The 26249-nt window shown below is 49.9% G+C and overlaps 1 protein-coding gene across 3 annotated transcripts; it reads right to left on the reverse strand.

Moving 5' to 3' along the window:
• Positions 1-3446: 3446 nt before the first annotated feature.
• Positions 3447-25976, reverse strand: CNR2 (cannabinoid receptor 2). 3 transcript variants are annotated; one of them, XR_013762025.1, is made up of 3 exons: positions 25680-25976; positions 4298-5975; positions 3447-3781 (listed from the first exon to the last, which is right to left on the reverse strand). XR_013762025.1 is itself a non-coding variant. In XM_079128506.1 (3 exons), exon 3 carries the CDS (start codon positions 5946-5948, stop codon positions 4869-4871), a length of 1080 nt encoding a protein of 359 aa, XP_078984632.1. In that variant the 5' UTR covers positions 5949-5975; positions 6447-6523; positions 25680-25976; the 3' UTR covers positions 3447-4868. The 3 variants fall into 3 exon arrangements, 2 of the variants coding, with proteins under 2 accessions (XP_078984632.1, XP_078984631.1); XM_079128506.1 differs by adding an exon at positions 6447-6523 and having other exon boundaries at positions 3447-5975; XM_079128505.1 differs by having other exon boundaries at positions 3447-5975.
• Between the last annotated feature and the right edge of the window lie 273 nt (positions 25977-26249).

Consider the following 26249-nt stretch of genomic DNA (forward strand, 5'->3'; position numbering starts at 1 on the left):
GAACACCTCAGAAAGATTTCAGACTTGTTGCTCAGAGTAACAGGCATGAGTCTATGAGAAAGGATAGGACCCGGGAAAGGGGACACTCTCAAGGGAGAGAGTGGGTCCTCTCGGAGAGGAGAGGGACAGTGTTCCCCTCCTGCCCTCCAGTTTTATTGGGGCCCCAGGGAAGTTTCTAGAGAGTCACCCTGAGGCCTGCCTCTTGACTTTTGACTGCCAGCAGGATGACTTCAGACTTTCAAGTCTCCACTGCCGTGACCATTCTAGGTCCCTGCGGTCCATGCTGACTGGTTCTAGTTGGAACATGTTCTTACAGATTTTAGGGTTTGGAGGGATCATCCTCATCTCCCTGAGTTCTGGGATCTGGTCTGTGTAAGGGTCACAAACGCAGCCCCCGTCTTCAGGCAGGGTAGGTCACATTCTCACTTCAGGCCTGCATGTCTCCTGCGGATAAGAGATTATTTGCTGGGACCCCAGCAAATACTGGTAGAGCGCTTGCCTCGCACGTGTGAGGCTCTGGGTTCAATCCTCAGCACCACATAAAAATAAATCAATAAAAAATAGAGGTGTCGCGTCCATTTACAACTAAAAATATTTTAAAAAATCAAAATTTAAGAAAAAATAAAAAGAGGTCTTTGCTGAGGACTGCAACATTTCCTGTGAACTTAAGCCAGGTCAGGCTGTAGGTAAATTGCTTTTCAGAAGAGAAAGCGTGTGGGGTCAGCACAGTGGGCTCATTTCGTAGATTTAGTCCTTTTTTTTTTTTTTTTTTTTTTTTTTTTTTTTTTTTTTGGTGGTGCTGGGGATTGAACCCAGGGCCCAGGGCCTTGTGCATGCGAGGCAAGCACTCTGCCAACTGAGCTATATCCCCAGTCCGAGTTATTCCTTTAACCTCATGTTCCTCTCACGTCTGTCAGTCCCTATCACAGTCAGTTGGAGAATAGCAGCATGCCATTTGGCCATGAGAGACTTTGTAGATCTCCGGCATCATCCTTTCCACCCTCTTCCCATTTTACAGAGGGGGAAACTGAGGCCCAGAGAGGGGAAGATCACGCAGCTCATTTGCATCAAGAGTGGGACCAGGATGCAGATCTCCATGGATGTGGAATCTGTGCCTCTGTCCACCTACAGAGGAGGGGCCAGAGCGGGTGTTGACAGAACCAAGCACTTCCTTATTGGGGAGTGATACGGAAATAGTGTTTTCTTCATTTTCTGTGTTTCTTCCTCTGCAAGGTTATGTGGAAACATTGTTCCAAAGAGTAAGCACAGATACCTTAAAAAAAGAAAGAAAGAAAAGAAAAGAAACCACCCACCCACCTACCCACATCTAATGATCAGAGTGTGCCCTGGTCTTTAATGTACAGAACTTATCTTGGGGGGCTAAATTGGGGTGCCATGACCTTCGTTTGTCCTTATCCGCATAACCAAAACGCCAACCCACAGGGACAGAGGAGAGACATTGCGCTGGAGTGGACAGAACTGCATGACAGAAAACCGAGGCTTCTTGCACTGGGCACCATGCTGGTCTCCTTGGGCAAGACTTGTCCCCTCGTTTGGTCCGGTTTCTTCCTCTAAACAAAGAGGACAATGCTCAGTGATCTCCAGGGCCCTCTTTCCTATCTTCCTCTCCCCCAATGAGCTTTCCTTCTCTACTTAGTAAAAGGAGACAAGAGGATGGTGTGGAAGTGCACTTAATTGATTCTTAAAACCTAGTTGTATTCATTCAATAAAAACTGAGTGCCAATTTCTGTCACGCACTTGGGCATTTTCTTTGCTAAAAAAAGGAGGAAAAGCCACCAATGGGGGGCTGGGGTTGTGGCTCAGTGGCAGAGAGCTCGCCTAGCACGTGTGAGGCCCTGGGTTCGAGTCTCGGCACCACACATAAATAAATGAATAAAATAAAGGTCCATCGACACCTAAAAAAAATTTTTTTAAAGCCACCAATGAAAAAGAGAAACATGCCACAATAACCGCAATAGTGAACGTGCAAAGTCACTTTAAAAATTCGTGGCATTTGCTGGGGACGTAGCTCAGTGGTGGAGCACTGGTCTAGTACGGGCAAGGTCATTGGCTCCATCTCTGGCACCAGAAAAAAAAAATTATGGCATTTCTTTGCTATAATATGAGTAAAAATAAAAATCTTGATTTTCCAAAATGCATGTTGGAGCTCTTCAGAGACAATTCATTTCTGCAGTTGTTGACGAGGTCCCTTAAGACCCTCTGACTCTCCTCCTTGACCACTGGGAACACAGAGGCAAATAGAGCTCAGATCTGGAGAAGACAAGCCAGTGATGTCATCTAACACAGCCCACAGGGGTGGACTTTGTCCTTGGAGGCTGTCCCAGGTTGAACAAAAAGCATTCCCCAGAACTTCACATCCACCTGGAGCCTGCAAATGTGACGTTATTTAGAAATAGGGCCTCATAGGTGTAACTTATTAAGATGAAATCATGATAGATGAGAGGTCTAAATCCAGTGATCGATGTTCCTAAAAGTAGACACTGAGAGACAAGGGGGGCAAGGCCACATGGAGACAGAAGTAGATTGGAGTTATGTTGCCACAGTTCAGACATGAGGGGCCACCAGGAGTTGGAAGAGGCAAGGAAAAAGCCTCCCCTTGAAATTTTGGAGGAATCAGGACCCTACTGATTTTGGACTTCTGGCCTCCAGAACTGGGAGGGGGTAAATTTCTGTTTTGTCAAGACACCCAGTTTATGGACATTTGTTATAGGAAATGAATACAGGGGTATAAAATGAAACACGTTAAGAAACAATGCCGAGTTAGAGTGGCAGTGATCTCAAGTTACCAAAAACCATCATCACGCCTAATGAGCACTAACCAAGACAAATCGGTCTGAACTAAGCCGAGAAGATAATGTTTAAGAAGGCAGGCTTTGGAGTCAAACAGAACCGGATTGGAAACCCCAGCTCTGGGAAGTCAGCCGTCCTTAACCACTGGTTCCACATGTATGAATTCAACAAACCACAGATCAAAAAAAAAAAAAAAAAAAAAAAAATTTTTTTTTTTAAATTTTTAAAATTTTATCTGGCCGGATATGGTGGTACATGCTTGTAATCCCAGTGATGTGGGAGACTAAGATAGGAGGATTGAAAGTTCTAGGCCAGCCTCAGAAACTAAGCAAGATCTTTAGTGATTTAGTGAGACCCTATTTCAAAATAAAAAAGATAAAAAGGGCTGGGGATGTGGCTCAGTGGTAAAGTGCCCCTGGGTCCAATCCCTAGTACCGGCCCCCCCATACACACGCACAAAGCACGTGCTGGAGGATGCGTGCAGGTTATAGGCAGATACTCCTTTTATATAAGGGATTTGGGCATCCGAGGAGGTTGGTATCTGCAGGTAGTGGAGGAGGCCCTGGAACTACATTTATTAGCAATTTGACCTCAGGCAAGTGACTTTTTTTTTTTTTTTTTTTTTAGTTGTCGAAGGACTTTTATTTTATTTATTCATATGTGGTGCTGAGAATCGAACCCAGTGCCTCACACAGGCTAGGCAAGTGCTGCTCCACTGAGCCACAACCCCAGCCTTTTTGAGGCTGCAAGGTCCTGTTTGTCAGGTTATCATGCAGACTAAGTGAAATAAGGCATCCCAAAGCCCAGGCCCAGGCTGGCACATAGCTGTGGTATGACCTGAACACACAGTAAGTCTAGCCTACTTGAGGTCACCTCCATCCACACCTACCCCATGACCTTGCCAGTGTCAGGCATTGTGTCTCCTGTCCATAGTTCGCTGGCTTTCTTTGGGGAACACATTGTCCCGTGACTATTGAATGAAAACATGGCTAGTCAATATGGTTCCTTTTATTGCATCTGTGGTCCCAAAGAACTGTGTCTGAATTCCTCTGCTACCCTTCCCGCCGACAGCAACTTCCCTGGCCTCCTACTGGGAACCCAGCCCCACTAATACGTGGAGCATAGGTCGGTGCAGATCTTCCTAAGCGTGGGCCTGTTCTTGCGGGGGGTTAAGGGACTGGAATGTCAGCCCCCTGCCTGGCACAGAGTAGGGAATTTCCCTCCCTCCCACTCGCTCTGCATTCTAGGTGTGTGGTGGAGGCAAAAGGGCTAGACTGAGGGGACTGAGAATGCTCTGGGGACTAGAGTCTGTGGCTAGCTTCCTTCTTCCTGGAGCTGGGTTCGTCTGGAACACTGCTTGCTCCCTGTAGCACCACCAACTGGATGTCACAGGGTCAATATGGCTCTTGGAAGAGTCTGCATCTCTAGCACCCCTCATCTCCCGGGGACCTAAGAGGGATTGTCAGGGCATCAGGAGGGTCCTTACCCCAACAAGGTGCCCTGAACTGAAGTCTTGTCATTTGTTTCTGGGAAGTGGGTCAACCCCCTTGATCCTCATCGACTCACAGTTCTTGAGCCTCAGCAGGAAAGGGGGACCTGACTGAGGGGCATTTCATGGTTCCAGAAGCGAGGAGGCTCTGACCGTCAGCCACAAGCCCTGGCTGGCTGTCCCTTCTGATACCCCAGGCCCCGGGAGCACAGTCCCCCTGCTCCTCACAGTTCCTCTGAGTCCCTCATCGCCAGCCTGATGCTCCCTCCTGGGGTCTCGGGATGCAGGCACTAAGCCACTGGCTGAGAAGGTTTTCCTGGCCGGACTTGAAGTGAGCCTGTCCCAGGCCCTGTGCCTTTGTTTCACTTTGTTGCTCGTCAAAGGCCCCAGCCTTGTGTAGGTGGACATGGCCAGGCCGCCCTCCAGGAGACAGTCGCAGCACACCTCAGCACAAAGGGCTCAGTGTCCAAGTTCTGGGGCTGGTTTACGAAGTCGAGAGGGCCAGAACCACTCTCATCCAGGGAGCAAAAGGATTTCTGACTTGAGTTAAAATTGGGATGAGGCCTCCTCAGTGATCTGAGCAGACTGGACCTCTGACCTCTGGTCCTGAGGTGATTTTCGCATCAGCCTCTGTCTCGGTGACCGAGGACTTCGGGACTTCTTCCCTTCCCTCAGGCCCAAGGCCCCTCAGGTAGCTCTTCCAGCGGTTCAGGCTATGCTGGGCAGAGGAGCGGATCTCCCTGCTCCTCAGGGCGTAGATGACAGGGTTGACCATGGAGTTGAGCAGGCACAACAAAGAGCAGAAGGCAAAGGCCTTCTTGACCTGGTCACTCAGCGTGGCGGCCAGACTGTAGACCAGGAGGGCCAGTACAGGGAACCAGCACATGAACAACACAGCCAGCAGCAGCCCCAGGGTCTTGGCCAACCTCACGTCCAGCCTCATGCGGATCATTCCTGGCCCCTGTCTGTCCTGGTGCTCAGCCAAGCTGGCTACATGCTGATAGGCCTTCCAGAGGACGTGCCCGTACGTGTAGACAATGCCAGAGAAGAGAAGGGCAACGTACAGCAGCCACCCCAGCAGATAGTTGTCAGGAATCAATGGGAACAGCTGAGAGCAGGGACTGGGACAGCAGGTCCATCCCATGAGAGGCAGGTAGGAGATCAGGGCTGACAAGACCCACATGAGGCCCAGGGTCACCAGGGCCCTCCCACGGGTGAGGAGAGCTTTGTATGTGGGTGGGTAGCGCAGACAGAGGTAGCGGTCAATGGCGGTCAGCAGCAGGCTGCCCACCGAGGCTGTGAAGGTCAGGGTCACACTGCCGATCTTCAGCAGGAAGATAACCTCTGAATCCATGTTGTGGAAGACATGGAAACTGACAAAGTTGCAGGCAAAGATCACACTGGCCAGGAGGTCAGCTATGGACAAGCTGCCAATAAACAGGTAAGAGGGCCTCCTGCGGAGCCGGTGGGAAGACAGGATCAGATAAAGCACAGTCAAGTTCTCCAAGGCACTCAGCAGGCCCAGCAGGGTGCACAGCACCGTGACCGCTGCCTGCTGAGGACTGTTGAGGACCATGTACGCCTCCATGGGGTTGGAATTCAAGCCCTGCTTTGAGCCGTTGACCGCTCTCTCCAGGCACACCTCCATGAGTCTGGGCTGGTCCCGAGGGCTTTGCTGCAGTACAAGGAAAAGAGAGAACTTGACATTCAATGCAATCCTCCGATAAATGGCAATAGTCACTTGACCTGTGCGCATGCACCACCTGTCGAGAAATCAGTGTACGTTGTTGCTCTACATTTTGTGTTTTCTCCATTTAAGCGGACAGCCAGCCAGGGCCATAGGAATGCAACAAGCAGGAATAACCTGTACTGTTTTTTGCCATTTGTTTTTCAAAACACTAATCATAACACTTCCTTTTGAAAGCAAGGGGGATCCCCCAGAGTCAACGATCAAGAAGAAAGCAAAAGACAAAGAAATGGAATCTGGAGATGGTGGACAGGGGTTTCAACAATTTGGGGAAGGGAAATAAGCTTGGTCTTCATCCCAAGTGCTGGGAAAATAAGCTCTAGAAGATTATAGAAGATAAAATATTTTATATTAGATAGAATATAGAAACCCAGTTAAGCTGGTTGCGGTGACACATACCTATAATCCCAGCTACTTGGGAGGCTGAGGCAGGAGGATCGCGAGTTTGAGGTCAGCCTCAGCAAGTCAGTGAGACCCTGTATCAAAATAAAAAATAAATAAGGACTGGAGATCCAGCTCAGTTGTAAGGCACCCCTGGATCAATCCCTTGCACACACACACACACACACACACACACACACACACACACAACAAAAGTTCAGTTAAATTTGAATGTTAATGAATCATTTTTTAATATAAAAGTTTGAGACATTGAAGAAAAAACTCAGGACATGTACATATTGCCTGCGACATGACAGATATCATTAAAATGCAAGCTAAACATTTTTCTAGAGGGATAGGCTTCAACAGCTTACACAAGATTTCCACAGAAAAAGGCCTGTGGAATCTGAGCTCACAATATAAAAGTTCACAGTGTGTAAGGAAGCGAAAGCAGGAGTTAGCAGGAATGTCAAATAACAGAATCACACTTCTAAGAACTTTATTAAGTATAATTCTTGGATAATACTTATAAAAATGTGTTTGGTGTAAATTAAGCAATAATTGAAAGCATGAGCTCAGAATAAGAGACTGTCCGGGTAGATGTTTTTATTTTATTTATTTATTGTGGTACTGGGGCTTGAACCCAGGACCTCACACACGCTAGGCAAGCGCTCTAAGCTACGTCCCCGACCCTTTCCATTTTTTGTTTTGGGACAAGGATTCATTAATTTGCCCAGGCTGACTCAACTGTGGTCCTCATCCTCCTGCGTAACGGGGATTACAGGTGTGCACCACGCCCAGCCTATTTTTCTGAGATGAGGTCTTGCCTAGTTGCCCTTCTGGCCTTGAACTTCTGAGCTCGAGCCCCTCCTGCCTCAGTCTCCCAAGTAGCTGGACTACAGGTACATATCATTGTGGGTAGATTTGAAAAAGAATGAAATAAAATTTCTGGAAGTGAGGGCTGGCAATGTAACTCAGTGGTAGGATGCCTGCTCAGCACGAGCCAGGCCTGGGGTATGACCCCCAGCATGCCTTTATTTTATTCATTTATTTATATGTGGTGCTGAGAATCAAACCCAGTGCGTCACACGTGCTAGGCAAGGGCTCCACCACTGAACTACAGCCCCAGCTGCCTGGCTGCTGCTGCTTTTTCTTTCTCCCCACCACCCCTTTTTTCTTTTTAATTTGTGATACTGGGGATTGAACCCAGGGGTGCTCTATCACTGTGCTACATTCCTAGCCTTTTATTATTATGATTATTATTTTAATTATGAGATAGTCTTGCTAAGTTGCTCAGGCTGGCCTTGAACTTCTAGGGATTGAGCCCAGGCACTTGCTCTACCACTGACCTATCCCCAGCCTGTGTCTTTTTTTGTGTAGTTACTGGAAAAATCTACTGACATCCGGGAATCCTGCCAGCCAGGTGGAGGCGTGCTCCCTAGCCCCGCCTCCAGTTCCCCAGTAGTCCTGCTTTCTGGACTCCAGGTCTTTGCCCTAGGATTCTTCTCCTGGCTCACCTTCCCTCTTGACCTTCCACTGGGCTCATCTCCTGCCCAGTGAAGACTTTGCCAAGCCTGTGGTCATATGCACAACTCCCAACCTTACTCTGTACCTCCAGTGTGTATGATTAGGGCCGCCACGGGTACCTAGGACAAAACAGCCAAGTCTTTAGGTCCTGACCCATCATCTATTAAGAAAACAGAAAAATATCAGGACCTTAAGCCCCTGTTATAGTTTGGATCTGGAATGTTCCACAAAGGATCATGATGGGTTCATGATCGAATGAAGTGTTAGGGGGTGGTGGAGACCGTAGGAGATGGTACCTAGTTGGAGGACGTAGGTCCCTGGAGGTGTGCCCTGGAAGGGGATGTCTTGTCCCCAGCCTCTTCCTCTCTCTGTCTCTTTGCTTTGTGACCACTATGAAGTGGGCCGCTTGCTCCCCACACGCTCTCCGTCATGATTGTCTGTCTTACCAAAGGCCCAGAAACAATGGAGCCAAGTGACCATGGGTTAAAATCTCTGAAGATTTATGCAAAGAAAATCTTTCCTCCTTTTGTTAATTTTCTCAGGTATTTTGTCACAGCAACAGAAAACTAACACAATCTCTAACCTATCATTCCTTAAAATCAGCATGCAGTTTTTTCTTTCCTTCTCTTTCTTGCCCACATTCTTCAACAATCTTATCACAAGGAAGGTGCACCAGAAACGCTAGAATACTGGTGCCATAATATCTGGAAAATAAACTAAATGCCAGGTGCAGTGGTGCCCACCTATACTCCCAGCAACTCAGGAGGCCGAAGCAGAAGGATTGCAAGTCCAAAATAAGCCTCAGCAACTTAATGAGGCCCTGTCTCAAAACAAAATATAAAAAGGGCTGGGGATGAGGCTCAGTGGTTAAGTGCCCCTGGGTTCAATCCCTGGTACACAAAATAAGAACAAACTAAATAAAAACTGATTTGTATCTTCTACAAGGAAGAAATTCCTGGAAAAAAAAAAAATACCATACTCATGACTAGTAGGAAATTACCAGACCTAGCCCATCCCCTGAACTCAATAAAAAGCTGGCCCCTTCCTTAGGGAGCATTCTGATACTGTCTCTCTCTCTGCGTGTGCTGTCTCCCTTCTCCTGAAATAAAACCCCCCAATTAAAGTTTTTTTCTGTGTATCTGAACTCCTGGCTGACCCCATACAAATTCCATATAAAATATTTTTCTAGCCATAATTGAATTTCATCTAGATACCTATGACAGAAGATTCACGATTGGGTGGGGCGAACTATGTCACCTGCATTAATTAGGACTTCAAAATGAACCCTACTATTATGTATCACTATAATGTACTAATAATTTTTTTAGAAAGAGGCATTATAAGAGGTTGGGGCTGGGGATGTAACTCAGTGGCAGGGCCCTTGCCCAGCATGCACAGGTCCTGGGTTCTGTCCCCAGCACTGAAAAAGGAAAAAAAAAAAAAGTTTTATTATTCAGTAGTTTTTCAGACTTTTAGGGGAGCAAACCTTCTGACAATTGACAGGACCCCTAGTCATAAAAGAGGCCACCATGTCCTCCCTCCTGTAAGCTCAGGTTCACCTGTGGGACCATCAGACTCCAAGGAACAGACTGAAAACTCGCCCAATGCCATCATCTCACCATGGAGCCAACAGAGTAAGGGTGGGGATGTGATTTGCCCAAGGCCACCCAGCAAATTAGTGGCAAAGCTAGAACTGGACTCACATCTCCTGACTCTTGTGCCACAGGCATAGAGATGGCCCTACCCAGGGAGGCATTTCCCTGGGACAGATGCCCTTGGCAGAGCATCATCCAGGTCAGAAAGCAATGCCAGCTGAACTCTCAACCTGGCTAAGATGAGTGACAAGCAGTGCCCAAGCCATGTAAGCTTCCTCAGCTCCATGTCCTTGTGCTGCCACCTCACAAAGCTTCCACCTCTGGGGACAGAGGTGCCCCCTATACCCTCATAAGCCCCCCAGCAGGGACTCTATTTTCTTGTTTCTGTTGAAAAACTGCCCCCTCCGGTCAGGGAGTGGCTTACTGCCCCCAGAGCCCAGCCTGGAAGAGGGACGCTGGGGGTGGCGGCACGGCTGGCATCTGTGTCTGGCTCAGCCCCAGTGTGGCTGGCGATCTGTGTTGCTGTCCAGAGTGGGAAGGGGCAGGAAAGGCGGGCTCACAAGGCAGCATCTAGCAGCAGCAGGACGCCCAGAGCAACAGGAAATCCAGCTCCCTGTCCTCGGTCCTTTGGAGTCACAAGAGCTGGCTTCTAGGCGAGGACGGGGCCTGAAAGCCCAGCACCTGGTGAACAGGTAATGGTGCCAGCCCCACCTCTGCCATGCCTGTGGAGATCCCTGTGACTCTCTGAGCTTCTTTTCTCAACAGGGTAGTGGCAGTAGCGGTACCTGCCCCTTCCTCCTTAGGAAGGCCAAAGGGCTGAGGATTTCCATGATTTCCAACATAGCTTTTTAACCCCGGGCCAGGGTGGGCTCTGAGGGGGCACTGATCCCTCCAAGTGTATGTGAGACCCACCAGTGCATTTATTTATTTATTAGGGAAAAGGATTCATACTTTTTATCAGTGGTCAGGGCAATTTCAAGATGAACTTGTTGGGTAGCAGTGGACTTGCTAGTAATGGGCCATGACAGGGGACCAAGAACAGCAGGTCACATGAATTGCCTTCCGTGAACAATCAAGTAACTCGTAGAACAACAACAGGTGTACTCATCCTGAGAACAAACAGGTGGAAACAAAAGGAGTCGGTTAAGAAATATGTAAAGCGGGAAAGATCAATGGGGTTGATTCCTGGCAGGGTCTACTGAGGTCACGGCACAGTTAGGGCTTACGTCCATCGGTTTCTTAATGGATTTCAGAAGAGAAATTTCTTTAGTAGCTCAGGCACGCTAAGGGAAACTGCCCGGTCAGGGACCCCGATACCCACACTAACATGGGGTGGGGCCGGCGCAGCGGCACACGCCTGTAATCCCAGAGGCTTGGGAGGTTGAGGCAGGTAGATTCAAGTTCAAAGCCAGCCTCAGCAATTTAGCAGCCCCTGAGCAACGCAGTGAGACCCTGTCTCTAAATAAAAGAAAGAGCTGGGGATGTGGCTCAGCGGTAAAGTTCCCTGGGTCCAATCCCTGGTACAAAAAAAAAAAAAAAAAAAAAATAGGGTTGACAAGACTAGTAGATGAAGCTCCCTGAATAGGCTGGTCACCATGACAGCTCAGGAGAGGACCAACCAGGGTCAGAAACTCCACCGCCCGACGCGAAGGAGGAGTTGAACACCTGCTTGGTGGACCGAAGCAGGTGGACCCCAGTTCGTAGTAATTCCGGCAGCAGAACTGTGTCCTTGGCTGTGCTCTGCAGGAGACCACCCACTGTCACTCTTGAGGGGGCCCTTTGCTAGAGCCTTACCTGACTTTCACTCTAAAATTTTCTCGCTTGACTTTTCGGGTTTGACTTTAAGTTTTCTTTCATCAGGACATAAGAACCTGGGTTTGGGACTTGAGCTCCCCGCTCTCCTGAGACACAGACACCTGGTAGATAGGGCCACTGAGGTATGCAAAAACGTCTTGTGAGCTAATGCTGTACAGATGTCAGACTGCAAGAGAGCCAGCTGACCAACGAGTGCTTTCTCCACGAACCAAAAGCCAAAGGCCGGAAACCACGCGCGCTCCTTCCCCAGGGAGCGCGTCCGGGCTGGGCGTGGCGTCGCGTCTGGGGGCTGCCGCCCGGACCCAGCAGAGCCAGCGTTGAGGGCTGGGGAAGGGAGCCTGGGACTGCTCAGAAGGTGTTCCTGGGGTTTTTTCTGACCTGAAGTGAAAACGTGAAGTGAAAGGAGGCGGCAGCCGCAGCCGCCCTGCCACTCCTGGAACTGCCTGCTGCGTGGGAAGCTGAGATTCCAGCCGCCCGCCTTGGAGGGGGTGTGGTTTGGGTTCTGGTTTTGTTTTGGTGCTGGGGGTGGAACCCAGCCTCCTCATCCCGGATTCTGACTCCTGCCGTGCCACCAAGCGACTTTGGCAGGTCCCTTCTACACTCTGAGCCCTTCTTTTCTCATTTTCAAAGCAGGTGGGTTCCTGGGGGTAATTCCTAGGGTCTTCACCAGGAGATTCAGCATGTTGGATCCCAGTGTCTTGAAACAAGACGTCCCTGCATTCAAATCCAGTTCTGTAACAAATGGGCTGTGTGATCTCGGGCAGGTTACTGCATTTCTCTGAGCCCCCTTTTCATAATCTGTAAACCGGGAGAAATCCTACCCACAGAACTTCGAGCAGATCAATGCTAGAAGCTTACTAAACTCATAGCACTGTGCCTGGTTTATAGCAGGTGCCTATTGGAAAGCAGGAAGTGCTCAGTAGACTTAGTTCACAGGAGTCTTATACGAGTCTGGGCTCAAGTCATTCTGGGATGAGGCAGATGGAAAGACCCCACTTACTCTGGACTGACGCCCTGTCACCATCGAGGCCAAACCTTCAACATTGAAGACCTATATGACCTGGAAGAATAGCCCATTAGTGACGGATCAGTGTGACCTTCTGGACCTGCCGCCCAGAAAGCCTTGAAGTCTCATGGGGCTTCCTTCCACTTTTTATTTTTATTTTTGTAGTGCTAGGGACTGAACCCGGGGCCTGAAGCATGCCAGGCAAGCACTCTACCCCTGAGCCAATTTCATCTCCTAGTCCCCACCGTTCATGGTAGTCCTTGATTACGATTGCAATACGTTTTTCTTTGAGTTTGTGGCTGTGGGCTGTGGTCATTCGCCCACATTTCATCCATTTTTATATCGCTATCTAAAACCACTACCTCCTTGGGCTGCGGATATGGTTCAGTGGCTGGCATGCACACGGCCCTGGTTTTGTTCCCTACCGCCATGAAAACACAACAAAACCCCAGCCGCCTCTGCCTTCTCCAAGAAGCCCTCTCTGGTTTCTCCTGCAGTTGGCTGAAACTTGTGGCGTCTGACCACGTGGATCACTGTCCACCTTGTGTTATTTGTATCCATTCTGTACCTTGCTTTCTGGACAATGAGCTTCTTGTCTTGAACTTCCAATTTGGATCCGGAAGTGAAGTTTTCTTTGTATTTCTCATCCCCCTTGCTCCAAAAAAAGATGTTGCCTAGCACGATGTCAGGGTCAAATTTGATTCTTGGTAGAGGCCTTTTTTTCTTTTCTTTTCTTGGTGCTGGGGAATGAACCTAGGGGTGCTTAACCACTGAGCCACATCCCCAACCCTTTTTATTTTTTTATTTTGAGACAGGGTCTTGCTGAGTTGCTTAGGGCCTCACTAAATTACTGAGGTTGGCTTTGAACTTGAGGTCCTCCTGTCTCAGCCTCCCAAGCCACTAGGAATACAGGCGCGTGCTACCATGCCGGGCTTGGTAGAGGCCTTTTGAAGAGGCACCAGAGCTAAGCAAAGCGACCCGTGTGGCCATAGAACAGCCCAGCCAGGTGAAGCAATTAGATGGCCCCTGAGCTACCACTCCTGGACCCCATGCCCATGGCAGACGGTGCTCCGGAGTCCTGCCCGTTCACCTGCAGTCTCACGGGCTCTCTCAACAGTGCTGCTGGCCTGGGGACGTGGGAACGACGCGGGAACACAGCAGAGCACTAAAGCTGGATGTGAGCTTGAAGGTCAGCAGCTGTCCAGGCTGATGGACAGTCACTCCTCAGGTGCATTCAGCAGGGGAGGTGGGAAAGCATCGTGGGGAGAAGGAAGTTAAAGTCTCTCCAGTGACGTAAGTCCCAGGAGTTTATTAATGCAAAGCAAAATACAGAAACTCTTGAGAGCTGAAGAACTGACACTGGGCTGTTTTTCCTCATCAGTTCCTTTAACAAACTCCTTCTGGGATTTCCAACGCCTGAGCCCGGGGGAAGACTGGCAAAAGTAAGCACTTAAATACTTTTAAATTGATTTGTCAAATGAATAAATGGAAGGGTGCCTGGTAGGAGAAAAGCAGGATTCTTCAGAGAGACGTTTTTGTTTGTTTTCGTTTCACTGTACTGGGAACCCACCAGGGCCTCAGGCATGCCAGGCAAGCACACTAACACTGAGCTACATCCTCAGCCTTTTTATCTTACTTTGAGACAGGGTCTCACTAAGTTACTGAGGCTGGCCTCAAATTTCTCTATCCTCCTTCCTCAGCCTCCTGAGTCAAAACCAGAGCCTACATGCATGTCAGGCAAGTGCTCCACCACTGAGTCACATCCGTAGCTGGAGGAGGTAAGTGGTTTTTAAAAATAGATATAAAAATGGATGAAATGTGGGCGAATGACCACAGCCCACAGCCCAAAACTCCTGAAAAATGTATTGCAGTTGTAATCAAGGATTACCAAGAACGCTGGGGACTAGGAGATGAAGTGCGGGGGCCAGAGGTTGGCTCAGTGGTAGAGTGCTTGCCTGGCATGCTTCAGGCCCCGGGTTCAGTCCCTAGCACTACAAAAATAAAAATAAAAAGTGGAAGGAAGCCCCATGAGACTTCAAGGCTTTCTGGGAGGCAGGTCCAGAAGGTCACACTGATCCGTCACTAATGGGCTATTCTTGCAGGTCAAGTAGGTCTTAAATGTTGAAGGTTTGGCCTCGATGGTGACAGGGCGTCAGTCCAGAATAAGTGGGGTCTTTCCATCTGCCTCATTCTAGAGTGACTTGAGCCCAGACTCGTATAAGACTCCTGTGAACTAAGTCTACTGAGTACTTCCTGCTTTCCAATAGGCACCTGCTGTAAACCAGGCATGGCGCTATGGGTTTAGTAAGCTTCTAGCATTGATCTGCTCGAAGTTCTGTGGGTAGGATTTCTCCTAGAGCCTCCTCTCGAACTCGCCATCCTCCTACCTCAAGCCTGTGCCCCTGCGTTTAGCTTCACCTGCATTCTTGCTGTGCAGATTAAATAATTATTAAAACAAATTAAGCAGTAGCTGGGGTGTCTGGTTGAACTGAGGAGAATGTCTGATGTGGTGAAAAGGAAAGGGTCCCAAAGTAGGAATCGGGGACTCAGAGTTGGAGTCTGGGCTCTGGAGCCAGGTAGCTCTGTGGAGAAGCCACTTACTCTGTCTTGTTCTAGCCCTGCCATTGGAAGACAGGAGTATCCTGGTGATGAGCACCAGCTCTGTCTGTGTACTACCTCATGCAAGCCTCCACACAGCCCTGCAAGCTGGGTATTGTTATTCTTTTCCATTCCGTATAAATGGGGAAATTGGGCCTGGAGATACCAAGAAGCTCCCTGGAGTCACTGGGCTTCATTCCTCCGAAGCCCCAGGATCCCTGCCTGCGGTTTTGCTATTCTCCTCTCCCCACCTCCAAACAGATGCTGGTGAATTCACTGACTAGCTCAAGATCTGCCCACAGGTTGGTTTTGTTGAGTCTTTTCAACCACCTTCCTCTTTCAGCTGTCTCGTGCTTCTGTGACTTCCTTTTCAGAGAAGAGCTGAATGGAGCCCACGTTCATATCAGACTTGATCATTTACACCCCAGCTGTCCAGGGAGACAGGCAGCATTCTCCAAGCAAAGGGGTTCAGAGGGGGTAGGTCACTTACCCAGACACCCACAGCAAGTGGCAGTCAGACCCTGTCATGGCACCAGGTGAAGAGGCAGGCAAGGGCCCAGACAGGAGACGCAGGCATCTACTGTCTTTATTACCAGGGGAAGATCACATGCCTTTTCTCTTTCTTTGACTCTTTCTTCTTCTGACCAATTTTGCTCCCTCATGCCTCCCTAGACTTTAGTTCTGTCCCCATCAACCTGGTAGAGTCCTGACCTTCTCACCTGGAGGACCTGCCTTGGCTGTTGGGCCTTGGAATCGTGGCTCAGAAAAATACTACTAACTTTGTGCCCTTGGGTAAAGTCGCTTACTTTTTTCACCACTTTCCCTCGGTTTCCTCATCTGTAAAATGGGAACAGCAGACAGTACTTGTCTCACTGGTGGTGAGGCACGAGGATTGATCGAGACAGTGCCACGCTTGCCACAGAGGCTGGCGCGGTGAGCCCTTCATAGTGACGGCTTATATCCATCTTCTGTAGAAGGCGTACTTGCTGCAGCTTTCTCCTCTGGGGCTCAAGTTCTTTGCTAGTTGATAATGAATGACAGTGAAGAGGTCATCTCTGTTGTGCTCCTGGGCTGGTAGGAGAAGGTCAAAGAGGGAGGTGAGAGGCAGCCTGGAAGGCTGGGACAAGAAGGCAGAGGAGGAGTATCCTCTTTCTATTCAGGATTTGTGGGGCTGAGGGTTTGCAGACAAGCCTGGCTGACTGTAAGCAGCTGGGGCAAAGTCAGCAGCCACCAGCCTGTCCTCAGGGCAGGAGCCCTGGATCAAGGACACATCTGGATTCCACTTCTATTCCTGCAAGAAACTGACAGCTGACGGCGGGGTAGCAGTCCCTTCTCACCAGGGTGGGATTATTCTTTCCTTCCAGTACTGGGGACGGAACCCAAGGGTGCCCTACCACTGAGCAACTTCTCTAATGCTTTTTACTTTTCATCTTGCTAAGTTGCTGAGGCTGGCCTCAAACTTGCCATCCTCCTGCCTCAGCCTCTTGGGTGGCTGGAATTTCGGCGTGCCTCTAGGAGTGGCTTTTTGGTGAGCTCTCAGAAGGTCCTGCCAGCCTGGAAGTGGTGTGGTTAGCCACAGCAGAGAAGCTGGCTGAGAACCGGGGTGTAGAACAGCCTGGAAACCACACTGTGGCCTCAGCTCCCTTCACCATCTTAAAAGTTCCCCCGGGCGCTACAGGGCTTTTGATGTGGGTTACCTCTATCAGTATTATAAAATAAAATGGGTAACTTAAAGAAGCCTTTAACAAGCCATCACTTGTTAATAGAAATAACATAGTTTTTTGGAAAAATATACTATTAGAAAACACCTTTGAATCCCTTTCTTGCCTGGCTTAGGAGAAGGCAGCTGGATTCGCACATCTGCTTCTGTGTTCAACTCTGGTTGAGGTGGAAGTGTATAAAGACATGGAGCCCCCACTGCGTCTGTGTACTACCCCTGTGGCAGGCACCACGCAAGACACTTGTTACACTCATTGTCTTCCTCTCTCTTTTGTTCAAATCCATATTATCTATTCTTTAAAATCTTTTTTTTTATTTGACTTGTAACTGATAAATGATTATTATCTCTAAGGAGTACCATGTGATGTTATGATACATATATCAAAATTATCCTCTTTGGGACTGGGTCGTGTCTGAGTGCAGGCTTAACACAATTCAGGCCTGGGTTCAGTTTCCAGCACCAGAAAAAAAAAAAAAAAAATGCTTAAAGAGTAGTTTAAAAAATTTTTTTTTAGTTGCAGATGGACACAACACCTTTATTTTATCTTTTTATTTTTATGGGGGCTGGGGATCAAACCCAGTGCCTCACATGTGCCAGGCAAGCACTCTACCACTGAACCACAACCCCAGCCCCTCGAGGAGCAGATTTTAAATGCTCATGCCACAAAGAAGTGGGCTGTCGCCTTTAGTCCCCTAGCAGCCCTCAGAGGAAGACACTCTCATTTTCCCTCTCTCACTGCGAGGAACCTGAGGATGGGGCCAGGATGGGGCCAGGATGGATTTACCCAGGTCACTCGCTTGTGTGGCAGAGTTGGGGTTCAGACCCCTGCCGCTCTGCCTGGCAGGGCCTCTGGGCCACACTGGCCTCTCCACTTCCTCCATTCCTCCTTGGGCGACTTTAGGTAACCAGGGCTTCAATGCCACCCGAGGACACCAGGGCGTTAGCACACGTGTCAACAGAGCAAGGGCTCCTGGCGTCTGCTCGCTGTGCGCCTTGGGCGCAGCTGCCCGGCCTCCTGAGCCCATTGGCTGACAGTGCTCTGGCTCAAGACGGTCCTCCAGGAGCCGTGCCTCTAAGATTTTCGACTGGACACGACCGATCCGCTTGCCGAGAGAGATGGTGGACTAAATGCACGTGGGCAAGAAGGGCGAGCAGCTGCGGACCCACCCGAGCCCAGGCGGCAGCTCTAACGCCCTCGTCTCCCTGCGCACACTCGGTGAACGCGCCCAGTGGCCGGGGCGGACGATGAGGGCCGTCGTCTCTGTCACAGACAAGGACAGGAGCCAGGAAGAGGTGGACTGGACTGTCCAGCCGGGTCCGGGGCAGAGCCCAGCCGGTACTCACCGCCCTGCCCTGCCTCCTGGTTGCTCAGCGGGCTCCTGCCACCTTCTCCAGGGCAACTGCAGGGCCTTTGGAAATACCAATAGCACCAGGTTCCCACGGCTGCTTCTCGGGACCCCAGGGTTTGGGTCTCAAGAGGACGTGCCATCTGTAGCCCTCCGTCACGCCCCTCCAGGGCGCCCCGCACCGCAACCAGGGGCTCCACTGAGTGCCCGTCCCCAGCTCTTCATCTGTAATGCGAAACAAAATGGCCCTATCTTTTTTCTTTGTTTCTTTTTTTGGTGGGGGAGGGGAGTGGGGATTTAACCTAAGGGTGCTTTACCACGAGTTACATCCCTAGCCTCCACCCTTTTTATCCCCACCCTTTTCATATTTTTATTTTTGAGACAGAATCTCACTAAGTTGCTTAAGGCCTCGCTAAATTGTTGAGGCTGGCCTCAAACTTGCGATCCTTTTGCCCAGCCTTTCAAGTCACCGTGCCTAGCTCCCATAGCCCTTTTTCAAAGAAAGCCTGCTACAGAAAATTATTTGAAACTCAGTGATCTGTGTATACACGATGCATACACACACACACACACACACGCACACACATATATATAAATTTTATTTATTTTTTGGTACTGGGGATTGAATTCAGGGTTGCTCTACCACTGAGCCACATCCCCAGTCCTTCTTTATTTTTATTTTAAGGGTCTTGCTACATTACCCAGGCTGGTCTTGAACTTGGGATCCTCCAGCCTCATGCCCCCAAATAGCTGGGACTACAGGTGTGTGCCAGCGCACCTGGTTTTACCCGTAAAATCTTAGCTGCTGGGAAGGGGGGCAGGCATTGGGGGAACCTTGTGAAAATCACCTGGGGTGGGACCCTTCTGGCCCTGAAGCACTCTCTGTGGGAAAGGAAACTTCCAAACCGAGAAAGGTTAGCGCAGGAGGACAGAGAAGGCTTCGGGTGACAGGCACGAGGAGGACAGGGCCCACCGTGCGGCCTTTCTTAATGGCCTGTGGTTTCCCTCCAGGCGGCTCTGCCTCTTCCTGGCTTGGCCAGATGCCCACCTCAGTCACGATTCTGCTGTTTGTAGGGTTGCTGGGGAGGCTGCAAGTCAGGCGACTCTCCCCACAGAAGCGGAAAGTAGGGAAGCATGTGCAGAGCCCTGGAGGGAGGCTCACCCCTTAAGCAGCCTGGTGGCGGTGGCAGTAGTAGCAGCTGAGCGAGTGCTCACCCTGCACGTGCCAGGCACCGGTCTCTGCACTTTGCGCATCAGCTCAGGCAGGGTGCGGCCACCACCTCCCTTCTCTACCTAGTAGAATGGGGCTCCAGCAGAGGGGCTGATTCACTGGGCTGGGAGTGGCTAAGATCTGGGGGTGGTGACAAAGGGGCTGTGAGGACCCTCCAGGGACAGCCGGACAGAGGTGGATGGGTGAGTTAAACTAGTGGGTGCCCAGGCCTTGGGAAGCTGGGCAAGGCACCTGGGGAGTCGAGCCTCCTGCCTGTTCCACCTGCCCCTTTGTCACAGAATTAATTCATGTGCACTTGTGGATCTGTTTGGATTTTAGTTCTTGGGACCAAGAAGAAGAAGCATGTTATGATCTCTGGCCTGGGATTTGGGATCAGACCCAGCTGTATCCCTACCCTGCAAGGTGGCCTGGTGTAGGGCTCCAGCTTGACTTGACTACAGCCATGTTGTCTGAAATGCCATTTTGTCTGTCAGGTGACCCTGGCACACATCCCAAACCCTATAGTACAAACGAAGTTGTTAAGCTAGTTAGCTGTTGGATGGGGAGGTAGCTCAGTGGCAGAACACAACCCTAGCACCATTAAAACACGCGCACACACGCAAACACACACACACATACACACACAAATCCACCAAAACCAAAACAAGATAGTCAACTGAGTGTTTTGTGCTAGCCATTCACAACCCGCTCTGTTTTTTAACTGACACTGGACTTGCTGATAACTTTGAGAAAGGCCAGGTCTATTCCAGCGGGCCGTGGCCCACCTTGGTCAGGCTTAGCATATATACCTCTTCCTCCTGCCTGGGGGTGCAGCGATCCTATCTTGTTGGCACCCAAGGCACACGTCGTCCGTATGTCCCCAATAAACTGCACTGTTGCCATCCTAGACCTGTCCGCTTCTTTCCTCTGCCTCACAGTCCCTTAAGCCTTGGCGGAGTGATTCTCTACGCTGGGATCTAGTTTTTCTGAAATACGTGGATCTCAATTTCCTGTTGCTGCTCCTGTTATTTCCTGTTCCTCCTCCTGTTCTATGGTTTATAACTAAGCACCAACTGAGAATAAGAAAGAAATAAGTAGACAAGAGGTTTAAGAGGCAGCCTGACGCACAGTTGTGAATTCTAATTCTGCCCCTTATTACTGCTGTGCTCTCTTGGGCCAATGGCTTTGCCTTCTTGAACCTCAGTGTCCTTATCTGTAAAATGGGCATAATGAAAGTACCTCTGCCCAGGGCTGGCGTGAGGATTAAATGGAACAGAAATGCAGAAATAGTGCAGAGCACAGTCCCTGGCTGTCACTTAGTATTAAGAGTCATTAAGTGCTATGTTGTGATGTTTCATGTCTAGGAATGCGTTTTTTCATGTCTGGTTACTTAATGATCACATCAAGATTTAAACAGTAAAATAAAATAGAATGGGGGGATTGGACTTGACCATCTCCAACTTCTCGACTCAGAAACTTGTTTCATAAGCAGTAGATACTTGTACAAGCCCCACTGGGAACTTCTCGAGCCGTTTCATCATTTTCTATGGTCCGTAAGAAAGGAAATGACTTTAAGTCAAATAGATTATTTTTGATAAGTGCATCATTTAAAAACTTACCTTAGCATTTGTTTTAAACCTTAAACTGATATGCATGCTATATGAAGCCAGATTTTGGCCTCTCTGCATTTCACAAGTTGCATGTGTGTTAGGTTTAGTTTAAACTCTTGACATAAGAAAATATAGGACCGCTCAACAAATTGTAAGGTGATATTTTATTGGGAACTAAGTGTGCGCTGAAGTGGACGGAATTGTGATGAGGGGGGAGGGCTCTTTCACTACCTGAGGGTTTGAATTTTTTTTTTTCTTGCTTCTGTTGCTGAAAAAAGTTAATTTGTACCTTTTTTTTTTTTTTTTTTTTTTGCGGTGCTGGGGATTGAACTCAGGGCCTTGTGCTTGCAAGGCAAGCACTCTACCAACTGAGCTATCTCCCCAGCCCTAATTTGTACCTTTTGAAAAATAATTTTTTGTTTGTTACAAAGAGAGATAAAGTAGGCCTCAGGTCCCTAATGTGCCTTGCAGGTATTGATCAATCCTTAACATTTCATGAAGCACTAGAATTTCTCTGATACGCTATGTAACAAAAAAAAGTCAGGTAAATGCAACTTCCATATATATATATATAATATTTTATATTATATATAATATTTTATATATATAAAATATATATAATATTTTAGTTGTAGGTGGACACCTTTATTTTTATTTATTTATTTTTATGTGGTGCTGAGGATCGAACCCAGGGCCTCACATGTGCTAGGTGATGGCTCTACCTCTGAGCCACAACCCCAGCCCCAACAACGTAAGGATCTTGAGACAAACTTACAAAGGAATCGCCATCTTCCTTCTGACTTCCTGGAATTTTCAGCAACATAGTTCCTATGCTTCCTGTGCTTCCTGCTTTTAATCATTGACTCATCAAGGGTGTAAACTAAACGACTAAGAATAAAAACCATGTAAGGTCAAACATGAACCAAAGCCACTCCAGGGCACAAATCAGTAGTAGTCTAGTTGTGACTCATAATGATAATGGTTTGTTTGGTCATCTCTAACTGTGGCTTGTCTCTTTCATTGATTCTAGAAACCTCTCACCTTGACAAAAAAGTCTTTTTCTTTTGATGGTAGGGATGGAACACAGGTCCTCTCACATGCTAAGCAAGCCCTCTATCACTGAGCTACACCCCCAACCTGCCCCAAACCTTTTAAATATTAAAATAATGATTTGCTAATTTTTTAGGCACTAGAGACAGGTACCAAGGGCTTTGAATGATATAAATCTTCCAAGGCATCTCTCTGCCTGGTGAGGAAAGCTGGTAGAAAAGAGATTTGGGCTCCACTGAGGTCTGTCATTACCTATTGTTTCTGAGTCTTGGTGGCCCCATCTGTGACATGGGTATTAAGAATGGCCCCATGAGAGGGAGGACTGGAGAAGTTGGTGAGACAGCTTCCTGCACCTCCCTTGTAGGGATCCATCTTGACATGACTACTGCCATCTTGACTGTAATTACCATTTTTGCCTGCCAGGTGAGCTTGGTGCCCATCCCAAACCCTCTAGGACAAACAAAGTTGTTAAGACAGTCAGCATTTTGTGCTGGTCACTGACACCTCGACTGTTTCTTAGTTGATGTTTGCCTTGCTGACGCCCAAGACAGGCTTCCACAAGCCCTTAATGAACTGTGCTCTGTACAGTCCTGGGTCTGTCCCCCTCTTTCTTCAGTCTTCTGGCTCCTTCCCGCTTTGTTGGCCATTTCTCATACACTAGTTTTCCTGGAACATTCCTGGTTCTCAGCAAGGGTCTGATCCACTGCCCCCAGGCCTCCTTGCCAGGCCTTCAGCTCTATTAGGTTGCCCAGGACCCAAACCCATCCACACAGAGAGACGCAGAGGACAGTCAATGAATTTTGCCAGAGGCAACACTGTAAGTGCAGCTGTGGCTCTTAAAGAGGAACTATGGGTGGCCACAACCCCGAGGGAGACAGGGGAGCCACCAAGAGCAGGGAGCAGCAGTTTGGGTGGGGGCTGTCTCTGGTGGCCTCCCCTGGCAGTGGGGGCAAGGTGGGAAGGAGAGGAGGGGCGAGGAGAAGCCATAAGCTCCCAGGACACCCCGCACATGGAGTCACTCCTCCCTGTTTGTGTGGGGTCCCTGCAGCCTTCCCTCCCTGGCTCCAGCACCCTGGGGGACCCCTGCTGCTCCCATGGATTTGCCCCTGTCTGTGGTTTTCTCTCTTTGGCATTTGAGGTCCTCACTGCATGGGGTGGGGACAGGGTGCACCCACACTCCCCAGATATGGAGGGAAGAGGAAGTGTTTTTGCCCTTTTCTGGGCTCTGCTGAGAGACGCTGGAACCCTGATCTTGATGCGTGACTCATGCATTAGCCCCATGGCGGAGGTGAGGCTGGGGGCCCTGCTGTGCCTGGTTCCCACTGTGTCCTCCTGCTCTTTGGTCTTGGCAAAGAAGTCACTCTGGCTAGACCTTGACTCCCCTGTTTACTCTGGGACAGAAAGAAATGCCTTGTAGGACCTGGGTGAGGATGAAAGAAGATAATGCCCTCGACACCCCTGAGCACATTGTGGAAGTGGGGACCCTTCCAGGCCGACGGCCAAGCCTCAGGCCTGGCATGGAGCGGACAGTGCGAAGTGACTGCTGGATGGGATTATCCAGCACTGGGAGGGGGAACCAGTCCCAGTCCTATGCTCGGCTCCCCTCCTGCCCCCAGCTCAGGGTCTTAGGATGCCGGTGCTGTGGCATCTGAAGTGACAGTAAAGACAATGACAGTGAATTGCACCTCAGCACCTGGGCGGTGCTCTCCGCACCCACTTGCCTGGCTCTGGATTCAGATCGACCCACCAGCTGGTGGCCCCCCGAGGCTGAAGCTGGTGTGAGCGTCTCACCTTGCAAGTGGGGGCGGGGACGGGGTGCGTGGAAGTGTCAGTGAGCCCCAGCGCAGGTGGCAGGTGGTGATTGAAGAAGAAAGCGAGCCCTCCCCTCACAACTTCCTTTCAGAATGGGAGTCTCGGTGGGAACAGTGGGAACGTGCTGTGACTGGCCCCAGGGCACCTGACTTAACTGGGGAGGGAGTCTGGGGTCTCGGGTGGCCCTGCAGTGGACAGCACAAGCCCTGGGCTCTGGGAGCTGGTCTCCACTCACATTGGCTCCTCTCTTCTCTGGCCACGTGACGCTGGCCAAGTCACCACTGCTGCTGAGCCTGGTTTCCCTTATGGATGAGATAGGCCTGTCACTTTTGCTTCAGTGAGTACCCTTTGTCGCTCTTGTCTGGGGCATTTTTGTAGATGTTGAGGTAAAAGCAGAAGCTATTTGAAAATAACCCTTCTTCCTGTCCTTCGTGAGAAGCCGAGTCAGTGGGAGGGCCAAGCTGTGTGCCAGGTGGGTAGGGAGAGAAGAGTGGCCAAAGAGAAAGCAGAAATTGCCCCTAGACTGGGGAGGGACCACAGGCCATGGGCCCCTTGAGTGCTGGGAACCAGGTTCTGCTCCCTCAACTTCCAGGAGAAGCTGCTGTGTGGCCCAGCCCCACGGTCAAGCACAAAGCCCAGTAGTCTCATGTGGGACCCCTGGCAAGCCAGAGAAGTGGGCACAGCCTGACTGGAGGGAATCAAGCCTACGAGGACAGTGGATATCCGCCAAGGGTCCGCATTTGCAGCTAGGAGGAGAGAGGCTCCGTGGACACCGAGGCTGTTTCCCACTAGCCCAGTAGGATGCAGGCTCAGAATCCTACGGAGTGAGATTCCATTGGAATAAATAAAAGGTCTTATGTACATTGAGGACACACAGCAAGAGTATAAAAGGAGGGAAGAGGAGAGACCGGTACTGGAGGCTCTGCTTGGCGGAGGCCGGCTGCCATTTTGCCCACTTGGACTGGCCAAAGGGGAAAGGACAGCTCACTGGCCAAGACCAAAGCTGCAGCTCGGGACAGGTGAGGGGGCCACCTCCCTTGAGCCACGAAGTGGTTACCGAGCTGGAACCAGGACCCTCTCCCCAGGCTCCCTGAGCCCCTCCTCAGCCCCTCCTCTGCCTCAGCCCTGGGCTTCATGCCCTCCAGGTATCTCCCTGCCACCCATTCTAGGGAAAGGTGGCCTCATCTTATCCTCATCTCTAATCCACAGCAAAATCTCCACCAGAGCCATACTGAGCCCAGCGCAGGTACCCACCTGCTGCCAACATCACTTAACTATGCCTGGGAGCGATGTTCTCAGTCCCATATTGCACAGGAGAGGAAACTGAGTGGGAGAGTAGCCTCAGGCCATAGAGTTACTGGTGGCAGAGTCAGGATTCAGTCATGGCCCTGGTCCCAGGGCATGCTCATCAGTATCATTTTTTAATTTTCAGATTTTAATAGCCCAGGGGCTCTCCCACTGAGACACATCCCCTCTTTTATTTCCCATTTTGAGACGCATCTTGCAAAGTTGCCCAGGCTGGTCTCAAACTGAAGATTCTCCTGCCTCAGCCTCCAGAGTAGCTGGGATCACAAGCGTGCGCTGACGCTCTTGTCTGATGCCATTGTGACTCGAGGTAAGTCGCAGCCCTGTTCTGCCAAGCGGACAGTGGCAACGGGGCTCGCTGTAGACAGTCGTGAGGATTGAATGAATTCAACCACGAAAGGTCCTCAGAGGCAGGCCCAGCACAAAGCCATATGTGAAGGTCTGGTTTTCACGGTGGTGGTGAGACAAAAGCCTGTTCTGACTCTTGGTTCTGTCCAAGGAGGACCCACAACCCTGCAGGTGTCCTGATGTGACCTCAGCCCCTGCCCCAGACAGGCCCACCCAGCTTCTGACTCTGGAGGGAGGGGGTGAGGCAAGAACACAGGTTTTCTGGAATGAGGAAGATGTCTAAATAAATCAACTAAAAATGTGACTCACGTTTGCTGGAGGCTGGACCCTGGGAGCTTGTGGGGTTTGTCCCCGCTGGTTTTTGTCCACCCCGAAGTCCTGGTCCTGCTCAGAGGTCCTGTTGAGCCGCTGCCCCCAGCCAGGTTTTTCTTGCGTTTGCACTTTCTCACAGACGAGTGGATGTGAAGAGGTCCTTCCGGCCCGGTTACCACTTCCCTCTGGGTCCCTGGTGCCACAGTGCTCTTGCCCCTATAGCTGAATTCTTTTTCACAGGAACTCTGGGCAGGGTGGGGCCTGTGCCCACGCTGTGGAGTCAAGGGACTTGGGTTCCGATCTGGCCTGGATGTCACAACACTGAACAATTCACTTAGCCGGCCTGAAGTTTAGTTTCTTCATCTGCGAAATGGGGATAATGTGCCAGCCTTACCTAGATTCCCCAAAAGGACATTCCTTCCACTCCAGGTGTCCTCACTATGAGGTCAGAGCTTAGAAGTGTGGATACCTACAGAGGCCAGGCAGAGACCATAAATGGGAGATGGGTATGGGACAAGAGGGAGTAGGGGGGACCATGGGGCAGAGGGGACTATTGGTGCCTAAGCG

This window comes from Sciurus vulgaris (genome assembly GCF_902686455.1).
Source record: "Sciurus vulgaris genome assembly, chromosome: 1".
NCBI classification, from domain to species: Eukaryota; Metazoa; Chordata; class Mammalia; order Rodentia; family Sciuridae; genus Sciurus; species Sciurus vulgaris.